Source organism: Rhyacophila brunnea, unplaced genomic scaffold, assembly GCF_057557595.1.
Source record: "Rhyacophila brunnea isolate RB1 unplaced genomic scaffold, BYU_Rbru_1.0 scaffold_20, whole genome shotgun sequence".
Lineage (NCBI taxonomy): Eukaryota > Metazoa > Arthropoda > Insecta > Trichoptera > Rhyacophilidae > Rhyacophila > Rhyacophila brunnea.
In genome coordinates, this window is record NW_028232860.1 from 6,662,271 (window position 1) to 6,675,409 (window position 13,139).

Consider the following 13,139-nt stretch of genomic DNA (forward strand, 5'->3'; position numbering starts at 1 on the left):
GAACTGCTTTCAGGTAATGGCTAATATAAAATCAATGCCTGTTACGATCATCGAGGGTCCGACAGGTTGCGGAAAAACCACGCAAGTACCGCAGTGGATCCTGGAAGACAATTACCGGCGAAAAACGTTCTGCAACATCGTTGTGACTCAGCCAAGACGTATTGCTACAGTCTCAATCGCCAAAAGAGTTTGTGATGTCAACAACCTCGAACTCGGCGGATTGGTCGGCTATCAGGTATCTAAATCTTCTTCTTTCAGTCTTTTCTTATTACTTCCACCTTGCGCACACTGGATCTCAATAATGACCTTATGTTGTTGTTAAACCGTGGTGATAGATTCTTAACCTGATCTGTGCAGGGAGGTTTTGTATGGCAGCAAGTGAGAGGCTGCGATTTTTTTAGCAAAAATAAACCTTATTTTTTTTTTTTTTTTAGATATATTGAAAGTTTATCATAAACACTTCGCGAGCCTAATACTACAAGGTTCTAAGTGTTCGTCCTTGAAAAAACAAACCCAACAATGAAGTAGTATTCTAAGCTGCCTCATTGTTACTTTTGTTTCTCCAAGGACAAACACTTAGAACCTTGTAGTTCTCCACTCGCGACTTACCAACCATATGCTAAATGTCTCATTATTGGACCATTGTTCTTCCGAATTGTAAATTATTCAAAATAAACGCCTGAGACTGGCATTCTATCGTCAAAGACAGGCGAATAAATTCGCATTTTTTGTAGTGCGGGCACTTTACGCCCAGCCATATCCGCGAACATGTTCGCTTTGGCACAGAACCGGTTAAAGTCAACAATACATTCAAGTACACAAACCTGACCGATAACAAAAATTCAACTACAAAGTTCATAAGTTCATGGAATTTTGCCTACATCTCAAAAAAATCATTTTTCACAATTTAAAAAATGGGTATTTACACAGGCAGCCCTCGACTTTCGTACAATTTGCTATATCGTACATTTTTTATAATTTAAATTTTTGTTGATATTGCAAAAACTGTGCGCTTCAATGCAGTCGCAATTGATAAAGACACAACATGTCATAGAACCCTTTATCAAGAAAAAGGGGTGGTATTCAACTATGTATCTCTTGACAAGTTTATAAAGAAAACACCCGATTGCTAACACGCCTCCTTAACTTTATTATACACATTGATAAATGAATACAGTACACTCTCAGCAATTCGCCGCTCGATTATCCGACACTACTATAATCCGCCGTTATTTTTACTAGTTGAAAGCACAAAAGCAAGCTGTATAATTCGCCGGTATTCGATTGTCAACTTCAGTAGTCCGCTGCGTACAAGTATACAACGCAGATGAGACGGGCTTATTTCGGAAACTTCTCCTTCGTAAAACGTACGGTCATTGTGAAGAAAGTAATGTACCAGGGAGGAAAGTGCCCAAGAACCGCACCACAATTATGCCGTGCTCCAATACAACCGGGACACACAAAATGAAGCTTTTGGTCATAGAGAAAGCCAGGAATCCTAAGACATTCAAGAATATCTGCTTCAATGAACAACTGATTGTGTCAAGTGATTTACTGTTTAATATTTTGATTATAAATAAAACCGTAATTTGCTAGTACAAATTTCTCAAAAAAAGTTTTACGTTTTTTTTTACTACTTTTACGAAATACCTGTTTTAATTTTTACCACGTTTTTATTAGCTCGTATTATAGTTTGTCCGGTACAGATTTTTTCTTGTTTGTTCAAGATTTGTATAGGACCGATTGAAGATTTTTAACTAACTTCTCGACTAGCTAGACATTTGAAACTTTTAGAATATATCAGAACACGATGACAATGCATTCTTTTAATACTTTTGGCCATCGTTAAGCAGAACTGAATTCATTTTCAGTTAATTCTGTTTTATATGTTTCGGAAAAAATTCGTTAAAAGTAATATTTACTACTCACTATTATTGGTTGCTAAGGGGGTCCTAGCAACTAAATTATTAATATATACGTGCGTTACTATGGAAATCAATATAATATTTATTCAGTATTTCTATCAAGTGCAAAAAAAAATATTTATTAATACGTAGAATTGTTAAGTTTATATGATTCAAGAGAAAATTTAAAAACGTGGTATATTAAAAGTTCTTTTTATCTTGTAATTATTACCATATTTTGTATGTATGCACTATAATCCGCCACTTTCACTAATAGGACACCTGTCTGGTTTTTGGGGTGGCAGATTACTGAGAGAGTACTGTATTTGAAAATAGACTTTTAGATGTTTTAATTTACATTGCTCTACTTTTGAACATTCAACATTCGTACACACTTTCAGGAACCACTAACCATGTCCACATCTAATCACTTCATCACCCACTTCCACTTCAAGTAGAATTCTTACTTTCTGACAGTAGTAGGTAGTAATCTTCTTTAGAATTACTAGTCGAGTTTATAATACAAAAAGTTCATATGAATCCCTCTATTTTTTCTGAGATTTTTCTAATCATCATTGACAGATTGGCCTCAACAAAAAGACGTCTGTGGACACGGTTCTTCAATATGTTACGACTGGTGTACTGTTGCAATCATTGGGTGAGTCTTCCGTCATCTTTAAATATTGTTATTTACTTTCGGATTTGAACCTATGACTTTCCACATACTTATTGGATTTGTTTTTATTTTATTACATCTGTTGGAGGTTTGAGAAAATTACTTACCATTTCGTTATCCAATGCAAATGTGTATTAATGGGTACATTTATATTTTTTTAATTAATGTAACTAATTTTTATTCAATGAATAATACATTACATCGAAAAATGTAGCATTTGTTATTGCAAAGTTGCAACGCAAGAATTTGCAACACATCGTCGTCATACAAGTAAAAGTGTCTCAACTGCATTTTTCGTGAAAATGCACTAAATAACTATCTGACATCTTAATAACGTTGCGGTTGTCTGAAAAAAATGCCCAGTTGATTTACAGCCTGGAAACATACTAACCCGAGTTTGTCAAAATGACTATCTGCTTTAAGACACATTTTTTTGCCTGGAAAAATTGACTAAGTGACAATAATTATACAGGGAACGTTTAACGTATCAATTTTTGTCTCGCAATAAAGTTACAAAATTCATTTATAAAATGACTAGATCAATGAGGTAAATGTGTCAAAACCATGTAGGACGTGATTTTAAATATATTTGTTTATTAAATTACTTTGTATTTGATTTTTGTAGAACCAGAATGCTTCTTTTCTTTGTTGCATTATTATTATTTAATAATTACATTACAGATGAATGTTTTATATCTTGAATATTTGTATTATGTGTACCATTAAATCATCATGTACAATTTACAATTATTAGAAAATTCAGTTGCCTTAATCATATATATTAGATATAAAAAAATGAAATTTTATTATGTAAAATTTTACATAATGGCACCATTTAAGTACCTTGTTAAACACAAAAATGACTACTGTAAAAAATACTTGAATCTACTTAAAATAAAGTTTTATATCTGTTATTATACTATTTATATATTACACTTGTATTATATTGGTTTTATACTGGTATCTATTGGTTTTCAGGAAATTTGCATTGAAGTTATGTTAATTTACAGATTTGGCTTAGCTTATATATAATCATATAAATAATTATTATTTTTACAGTATCGAGCCAGAACCTAAATAGTTACACCCATATTATCTTGGACGAAGTTCACGAACGTGACCAAGAAATGGACTTCCTGCTAATCATCATTCGGAAACTTTTATACACCACACACTGCAGGGACATTAAGGTTATTTCATTCATTCTCAGACACTCACGGTGAAAGAATAATAATTGAAGAGCTGGATAGGTGATAAGCCTAAGTAAAATTGAAGTTGTCTGTTCTCTGGATTCTTTCACCATGTCACCAAATATCATTTTGATCTGATAAATATACATATATGCCACTATAGTTTAAAATGTGTTATTCTCAAAAACATTTTAATACTTTGCCTTTCGTCTACCCATCTCCATTTACTACAACTATTACAACTAATTGTACATATTATCGCGTACCTTTTGGTTAAACACCTCATCTCTCATGTTCGGTGGGTTTAAGGCCTTTCGCTCATGGAGAAACTAAAATCCGACGAACTAGTTGCTGATGGAACTCATAAACTGGCCAATGACTGCTGCTTCGCACACGGCACTACCGAAACCCACTTGCAATAATAATCTCATAACCTAAAACTGTCAAACCCACTGTCCTTCCTACTTCATTCTAAGCTTTTTCAGCCTGTCAGCCTGTAATTAAACAGGCAGGAGTATTTCTCAACTTCTGCCACAAATTTTAAATTAAAAATCGGTTCGCCCATCTTTAACTTTTGATGTCCTGACAATGCTTGTTCAGTTCAGGGCTACCAATTTTGGTAAGAAAATATGATTTTTTTATCGAATCTACTGATATTGGCACCACTGTTTTATGGGAGACTAGGTGACTAGCATGTCGCGTCTCTTCAGTTTAGTAGTGAACGTTTTGAAACTGTGGGATTCCAGTCTTGTCGTGAGTGAGCCACCATTGAAATACATTAGCTAGATATTGGCTGGAATTTTAGTTTCAGTCTCGTCTTTTTTGAGTAATATCGTGACCGGAAGGCCTAAATCCGGTTCCATTACCAAAGTCACTTATCGTGGTCTAATAGAATCCACTTGACATGATGATGGGGAGAATTGCAGGATGTCAATCATGTTCTCTGGAAGAGTCCCAATATGTGAGTTGAAAGGGAAGAACTTTCAGTCAGGCCTATCTGCTATTATGACCTGGTTTCCACAAGCGATAATTGAGGTGTTGACAAAAAAAAGGATTTAATGATGTAACTGCTTTATATAAAAAAGGGTATAAAAATTCCTATCATCGGAATACACTCAATGAACTGCTGTGTACAAAGTGTTATTATTTTCATGGCAACGCATCTAATTTGAATGTTTATGCTTGACTTGTATTTCATTAAATAATACTAAAAACATATTTTCTTGGAATAGTAATTTGACCATTTAAGAACAAAACCTCTATGGGATGTTTGAAAAAATTAAGTAGAATTTACAACCTCATCTTTAACTTTGAAGTCCATTTAAACATTTTGGATACATTTGCACTTGTTTCCTTTCAATCCTCAATTATTTATCAACGGTCAGAGAAGGTTTTTTCTTAATTAGTCTCAACCGAAGGAAAAATAGCAGTCAAATTATAAACCCTACATATTCTGCTACAATATAGATTTACATAGCTCAACATAAATGATAATTTACCATGTGTTTTTGGTTTACAGATAATTTTGATGTCGGCCACGTTTGAGGTGGAACGTTTCTCGCAGTACTTCACTGCTCCGGGTGATGACAGCGGCGGATTCCCTGTCATAAGCGTTGGCAATCTCAGGTCCCACGATGTGAAGACATTTTACCTTGATGACATACGTCAACTTCCACTGGTTCGTTTCATTCCCTTATTTCTTTTATAAAATTGTAATTTTTATCCGTATTTCCTCCGTAAAGGCTTAATTACATTGGCAGACGCGCAGACCCAACCCGATCCAACGATCCACGTCGACCGTCGTGGCCAACGTTTTTACACTTTTTGCAATTACACGCAACGATTCAATTGCGTTGGTCCTTGTTTTTGATTGGTTTAAGATAAACATAGAGTAAACACTCTATGTTATCGCTCCCGATCCTTGAAAACCATAGAGAATAGATTTTGACAGTCGTGGCAGACGATCAGGCCGGACGCAATCTGCCAATGTAATTTGAGCTTAAGTCACGCCTTTAGGTTATTCCGTTCAGAATTTGATCTAGGTTTGACTGCTAACCTTTGATTGAAGTCCTTGCTTAGGAATTATCAACGTAGTAAAAAATGTGATTATTTTTTGACAGCTATCATCATCATTTTTAATACAAATTTACAAATGAATAAATTGATATTTTTCAATGACAGATATACTGACTTGATGTAGATATATTTCTGTTACTTTTCTGATTATAAACATATTGTACAGTAAAAACAAAATGGTTCGGTTGGTCGATGGTGTGCGTGCGAATATTTAGCCATACTATTGGTACTAATTACCTGGCAGTCGATGTGCTCACAGCGCTGTCAACAGTATACGTATTCGTATGCATACAATCCATGAACCGAATCATTGTTTTTACTGTACTAACATTGATCAAATTTAATGTTGAATTTGATATATTTTTTCTTTATTGTAAAAATGTATGTATATGAGGGCTTTAGAAAAAAATAGCAGCAAAAGGTTTTACAGTAAAACCTTGTTAATACGAATTTCACGGGACCGAAAATCGAAAAAAAAATCGAATTACAGGATATGAAATGTATGGGGGGGAAATATTAAAATTTAGATTTTCTTTTTTTTTATTTTCATTAATTTTGTTTACGATCATAGATTTGCCTACCAAATTTTCGATACAATACTTTCAAATTAAAATCTGTGCAAATACCATGTGTCCTCCATGTGTATTCCATATTCCAGAAAGATATGACATTTTTAATGATTTAGAGGAAACTGTCATTTTTGTTTCAAAGCGCCTCATATGACAGTAATGCACAATGACAGTAGTGCACTAGTAGACGTGAAACTACCACAAACACCAAGGCTTTGAGAAAACCACATAAATATATTGTGACCTCACCGGAAATCGATCCCGGCTGAGAACCCAGTGCCTTATGCACCGGACCACGAAGGCGTGTGATCATACTCCATTGACTGTTTAACTGTTTGGTGACATTATCAAATAATTACGTTCCGAATACCAAACATCACCACCAGGTTTCATTTAATTTAATTGTGTGAAGTATGATTGAAATGATTCATAGGTTCCATTGAATTAATATAGATGTTACTGTGCCTAATTTAAATGGATAAATAAAATATCAATTTGCATTATTAGCAGTAAATGCGTACAGTAGAACCTCGTTAATAAGAACACGGATAATTCAAAATTTGCTGTAATTCGAAATTTTTGCGAAAAAAAAGTCCCTTGAACATTATTTTCATACAAAAGGATACCTTTAATTCGAATTTCATAATTCGAAATTATTTCAGAATCCTGGCATAAAAATATTCAATAAATCATAATAAAGTACACTATTTCATGAGCCAGTCATTGAAAATTGTGACAGACTTTTCTTAAAACATCATAAATTACTTATTTCAAGAAGGTAATAAAAATAATCCTGACATTTTATGACCCATTAACACACACGGAACCGGAAATTTAGTAGGCACATCTATGATCGTAAACGATATTCATGAAACGAAAAAAATTTATTTTATATTTTAATATTTTTTCCCCCATACATTACATAATTTGTAATTTGAATTTTTTTTTCGATGTTCGGTCCTGTGGAATTGGTATTAACGAAGTTTTACTGTATTGTATTTAATAAGTTCTCGTAATTAAATGATTTCTGTAGAAATGGAGGTAAACATTGAACTATCATATTTTTAATCTGTCGCCACTGTTGTTATGACAGTGAAAATATTCACAGTATTTTTTATTCCCTTCAGAAACCGGTGATAAAAGAGAACGAGCTAAGGATCCCTCCGGAAACGTATAAGTTTGTACTCCACCTGCTGCATTGTTTCGAGCAAATGGATCTCACAGAGGAGGCTGACTCCAAAAATCCTCGTCCTTCTGTTCTCATATTCCTGCCGGGAATCAATGAAATAGAAATGGCTTACAATGTCTTCAATTGCCACAAAACAAGGTACGCTGTACTGTCATTGTATTCCAGTAACGATGGGTGGAGGTAGGCTGTTAGGATGCGCCATAAATAGTGTACATTAAATTTTGTTAGCCATATGTATTTTTGTCTTTATTGAACTGAAGTCCGTATTAAGCTGGCGTTCGCGTCACGTCGCTCGCGGACGGAAGGCATTGTGTCACTGCTTTTGACTGTTGCAAGTTTTCAATGGGAGGGAACGAGAGGGAATGCAGTGTTAAGATGCTGAAGCGGGGGGAAAACAGCACGCCAGCATAAAGAATACGGACTCGTAAGACTATAATTTACAGATGGTATTGGTTAGTTTTTAAAAATCAGTTAAGCCCTACGTAAACCAAACCATGATAGCTTAAGTATATTTTAGGTGATACGAAAAAATTGTGCATGCTTTTTCATTCACACTTATTTGTTTTGGTTGGATTAAGAATACATAATATTACACATATTGTTTGTTCATTTTTTAAATTAATTAAGCCCTGCCTAAACCAAACTTTGTAGTCTTATTTCAATGAAAACAAATACGTATGACTGACAAAGTTTAGTATGCACCATTTATGACGTATCTTAACAGCCTACCTGCTGTATTCTGATGCATTAAAAAAATTATACTTTTACCTATTAAGAGATTGAAGTACTGTAACAAAGGCAAACAGTAACAATACAAACTATTTCTGTTACAGCACTTAGCAATTCCAGACCTAATGTTTAGGTCACTACAAGTCCAAGACTATTATTTTTTTCTTTACAAAGGTCCATTTAATTTAAGCATAAAAAATTTGAACTTTCCCAGCATGTCACATATAAATGGTCAGCGTGTCATTGGTTCGCCTTCCGTGACCTATAACTTGCAAAACCCGTGAAAGGTATACTAAAGAAATGTTCAAAAACATGAATATTTAGTAGGTATTTGTTAAATAACAATATATTATAACATTGGCAAAGGTAGGCTGTCCGATCCGACATAAATAGTGCACACTATATTTTGTCAGTCAAACGTATTTGTTTTCATTTAACTAAGCTACAGTGTGTAGATCATGGCTCCCACAAGGGAGGTGGCTGACAGGGCTCTAGCCTGGGGGTACCGTGTGGTGACCAGCTAAATGAGATGAACAGAAAACAAAATGAGACTTTATAAAATTGAGACTTTATAAAATAGAGGCTTTTATTTTGTCCATTCAACTAATATTAATTAATGTATTAGGCACAATACAATTCCTTTCATCATATTGACTTTTTTTGGCTCATGTGATTTACAGTCTTGATCGCCATCTATACACACTTATTGTCTTTTACTTGCCGAAACACAATACAATAAATTAATAACTACATAAATCAATTGCGTTTAATTTAAATCTCAAATTGCAAACACGATAAGTGACAAGAAGCGATTACTTTGCGGGCGGTGTTTATGACCTTTTTCAGCATTAGGTTTGCAGGTGTTTGTTTTGATAATTCGACCGCATTTCAGAAAATGCATGCTGACAAAGAAAATTATTAACTGAACAATATGCAGTTGGTATGTAAATAATTTCATAATTTCTATCCCTGTCCGCCGGGAAGGCTGTGACATGTCTGCCAGACATATTTTTTTCCAACCGTACTATAATTATAGTATTTGTACTATAACTTTGGTCCGCGTACTATGTACGATATAAAAACGGTAGGTATATACTATAATTTTGAATATCAGAAAAAGTTTTTTTTCTTAACCCATTGTGACCGACTGACTATTTTTGTATATAGAAAATTGACTTTCAACAATCACAAAATATTGATAACTCAAAAAGTGGTTGTTTAAATCGTTTGATTGTTTCATTGGTTGAACATAAATAAAAAAAGGGTGCTTTAATATGATTTAAAAGACAACAGAGAGAAAAAAAAATAAAGCGAAATAGGCAGGTTCAAAGTTCAATAAATAACAACTAAAAATTATTTTTCTTCAGAATTTTAAGTTTAGTGCTAAATAAAAAAAACCATTACGTAAAGATTTTAAAAATGGCTTGTATTATATAGCATAATCTATTGTCATATGATAACTCATAAAATATCTGAAAATTATTGACAAAAAATGCCGTACTTTTCGCACTTCTAGAAAGAAGTGTAATTTTGCGAACTTCTCGTGAAATTCACAATTTTTGTTCCGAAAATTAAAAATACAAATGATAATTTGTAATAAAACTATTCCCTGTAATTATCCTGTATCTAAAATCGCTTCGTCGCTAGGTTGGTAAATATTTTAACAAATGTTTATTCCTAACGCCAATAATAAAAAGGTCAATAACCTTTTGTAACACATAATTTTAAGTGTTTTCGTAATTATTTTTTAAAAGTCATCTTGCATCTCAATTTCTCAATATCTAAAATTGACATTTCTATCTCGCTCTAAAAGTTAACATAACCAAGAGACGGGCTGTTAAAAAAATAGCACTTTTTAACAATTCAGATGTATAACTTATTGTATCAATTAACTGCCCGAATACATAAAGTGATAAATGTGATATATTTATCACATGTCACTCTTTTTGGATGTTAAGGCTGAGGCCACACAGGTAAGTGCCTCGCTTGGTTCTTAGTGCTACGCTACGAGCTAGGTGACATGTCCTAGCAAAGGGATGCACACTATACTATCGCAATGGCCACACTGCACGCTTCGCGCCTTGCTACGTGATTATTAGTCACCTAGTGAGTCTCCCAGCGAACAAACGTGTTGGTTAATTTTATTGTGTCACCTAGTGATTTTGCAAGATAGAGGAAGTTTTAATAGAAGCAGTTTATAAAAAAGAGTATATAAAGTTCTTCCTCGGGTGTTATGGAACATCTGAAATGCGTATCATCGTTTTGTAATGTCTTTTTTAATTTGCCCAACACTAAGTCATATGTTTCCTGGTTCATCCTCAAATAACTAAAAAACTTTTCATCATATTTCCGAAATTCTTTGTAGAGAAGTTGAAATTATCCTAGAGTACTTCGAGATGAATTGACATTATGCATCCAACAAGTTCGAATTTGAGACTTCCGAAATTTTAAACTTAAATTCTCTGTGAGTAGTAGCTTTCTGGTTAGTTTTGAGAGTGACATCGTTGTTGACTTGAGCGCTCCCAAATGTTAAATGAATTTGTACCTAAGCACGTAGCTTGCAATGTGGCAGTAGTGTTTTTAGTAGACAAGCATAGCACTTAGCTTAGCGCTAGCGAAGCACCTACCTATGTGGCCGAAGCCTAAGTGATATGCTAGAATAGCTTTGCTGAATTGTAGTCAAATTATCAACCAAAAAGCTTGTGTACGTAGCTAAACCTTTGTTGAGTGAATAATTAATGTCAGTTCTTATGATGCAGGCAAGAATTAGACTGCAACAAAGCTGATCTGAAATGGTGGCTGATCCCTCTGCACTCCTCCATCACATCGGAGGAGCAGGTGAAAGTGTTCCAGAAGCCACCGCCAAATCACAGAAAGATCATTCTGGCCACCAACATTGCCGAGAGCTCGATTACAGTTCCCGACATCAAATATGGTGATACTATCTATTTTTGCACTCTTTTATAATATGAGCATATCCAATTTTATATTATTCTGTTTAATGTTTTGCGTATTGATTAATTAAAAAACTTTAAAATAATGTACTTTATCAAAAAAATGTCTCAAATTGCAAGCTTTGTACTTTTCCGCTATGTGCAAGGACTAAACAAAAACGAACCATAAGTCGGCCCCTTAGAGTCAAAGAAACCTATCTTAATTTTTAACGATTTTGAGTTACGTATGGTACTAGACATTAAATGAAATGTTACGCTAAGTGACAAAGAAACTTATCAAAATAAAATTATTAAACATGGAACATGCTTTGCCTACTGATTCTCTGATTGCTGGTTGTCCAAATTCGAAAGAAAATATATTTGCCAAAGTAGAATCCAAAGGATTCAAACAATTTTACGTTTCTGAAAATTATGTAATTACAATAATAAAACTAAGAAGTAATAATAATAGACAAACAATACGTCGCACAGAATGTAGGCCATAGTATATTAATTAGTCTATGATGTAGGCACTGAATGTACAATGAAATTAATCGGCGCGCGTAAGTAATCAGGGCGCGCGCGCGCGTCTATAGTTATTCTACATCTATTTTTCGTAACGCTTTTGCGTCGGAGATCATGAGTTAAACATGATCCATGTTAAAATTCAATAGATAAAAGATAGGTCAATACATATCTCCTGCAAACACTTTTCTGTTAATGTCGGTGGAATTAAAATTTACTTGTGTTTGGGTCTCCTGTAAAGTAGAGAAAAATGAAATACGTTTCTTTGACTCTTAAGGGGCGGAAGTCCGAGTGAGAAAGCATTCGGCACGCTTATATCTACGCAATATGTGTTAGAGTAAAATAGAATTTCTACGGCTGAATTAAATATTTTTGTAAACATGGCCGGTACATATTGATTTGAATGACTACATTCATTTAAAAACTGCGAGCATTTTTTGCTGAAATTCGTTGTTTTTGTGTTAAATATAATGTTAGTGGTAATTATTTTTAGTTAATTTGGTAGAAAACATGGTCGCCCTTTCGGCACAATAAAAGGAAAACTTAACACTCATTATCGTTAAATGTCACTAACCCCCTTATGGCAACATTGTCTATCTCATCAGTGTATCTGATGTACTATACAGACTTCACTACAGTATTTCCTGTGGTATAAACTGTGTTGATTCACGGTGATGATGGTTGTATATGGATGTGTTGCAGTGATTGACTTCTGCTTGACGAAGGTGCTGGTATCGGACATGTCTTCCAATTTCTCTTCGCTGCAGCTACGCTGGGCTTCTAAGGCCAACTGCATGCAGCGGGCGGGACGAGCAGGGCGTGTCCGTCCTGGACGAGTCTACAGGATTCTACCGAAACATTTCTATGTCAGTCATATTTTCCTATTAGGCGGATTGTGACAGTATTACAAATTAAAATCTCGATGCATACTAATTAACCTTTTCTATGCCTCACGATATTACTATGGCAGTATCTGACAGGCCGCAGAATTTAACGACACACGTTGAATGTAGAGCATAGCTCTTACTACAATCGCTGTAATATCGATAATTTGTGGCTTAGTATTTCATAATCATTCAAACAGATGTCACTGTGTGTTTAATTTTTTAGATTATGCAAATTAACCGACAGTGGCTAGTAATTTGAGTTTAAAGTCAGATGAGATAACTTGCGAAATTTGTATGTGCGGCCTCCTGTTGATCACGGTCTCATAGAGCAAGAAAACTCACTGAAGGCATAGTATTGCTGGCTTTAGATTCATTACTAACTTAGCAGTGGCAAAGTGCTTCCCTCTAAAGCTGTGGGTCACGTATATGTTTGATCCAAAGCAAGGACCCGATGGGGAAAA

At 34.4% G+C, this 13,139-nt stretch overlaps 1 protein-coding gene across 1 annotated transcript in view; it reads left to right on the forward strand.

Annotated features, from left to right (window-relative positions):
* Nucleotides 1-13,139, forward strand: part of spn-E (tudor domain containing 9 protein spindle E) — a 64,112-nt gene that overhangs the window by 8,464 nt on the left and 42,509 nt on the right. The window contains exons 3-9 of the mRNA XM_085948091.1: nt 14-235; nt 2,487-2,562; nt 3,640-3,770; nt 5,290-5,448; nt 7,543-7,742; nt 11,093-11,268; nt 12,494-12,657. Coding sequence (XP_085804217.1) covers nt 14-235; nt 2,487-2,562; nt 3,640-3,770; nt 5,290-5,448; nt 7,543-7,742; nt 11,093-11,268; nt 12,494-12,657 — 1,128 coding nt within the window. The remainder of the gene's footprint in view (nt 1-13; nt 236-2,486; nt 2,563-3,639; nt 3,771-5,289; nt 5,449-7,542; nt 7,743-11,092; nt 11,269-12,493; nt 12,658-13,139) is intronic.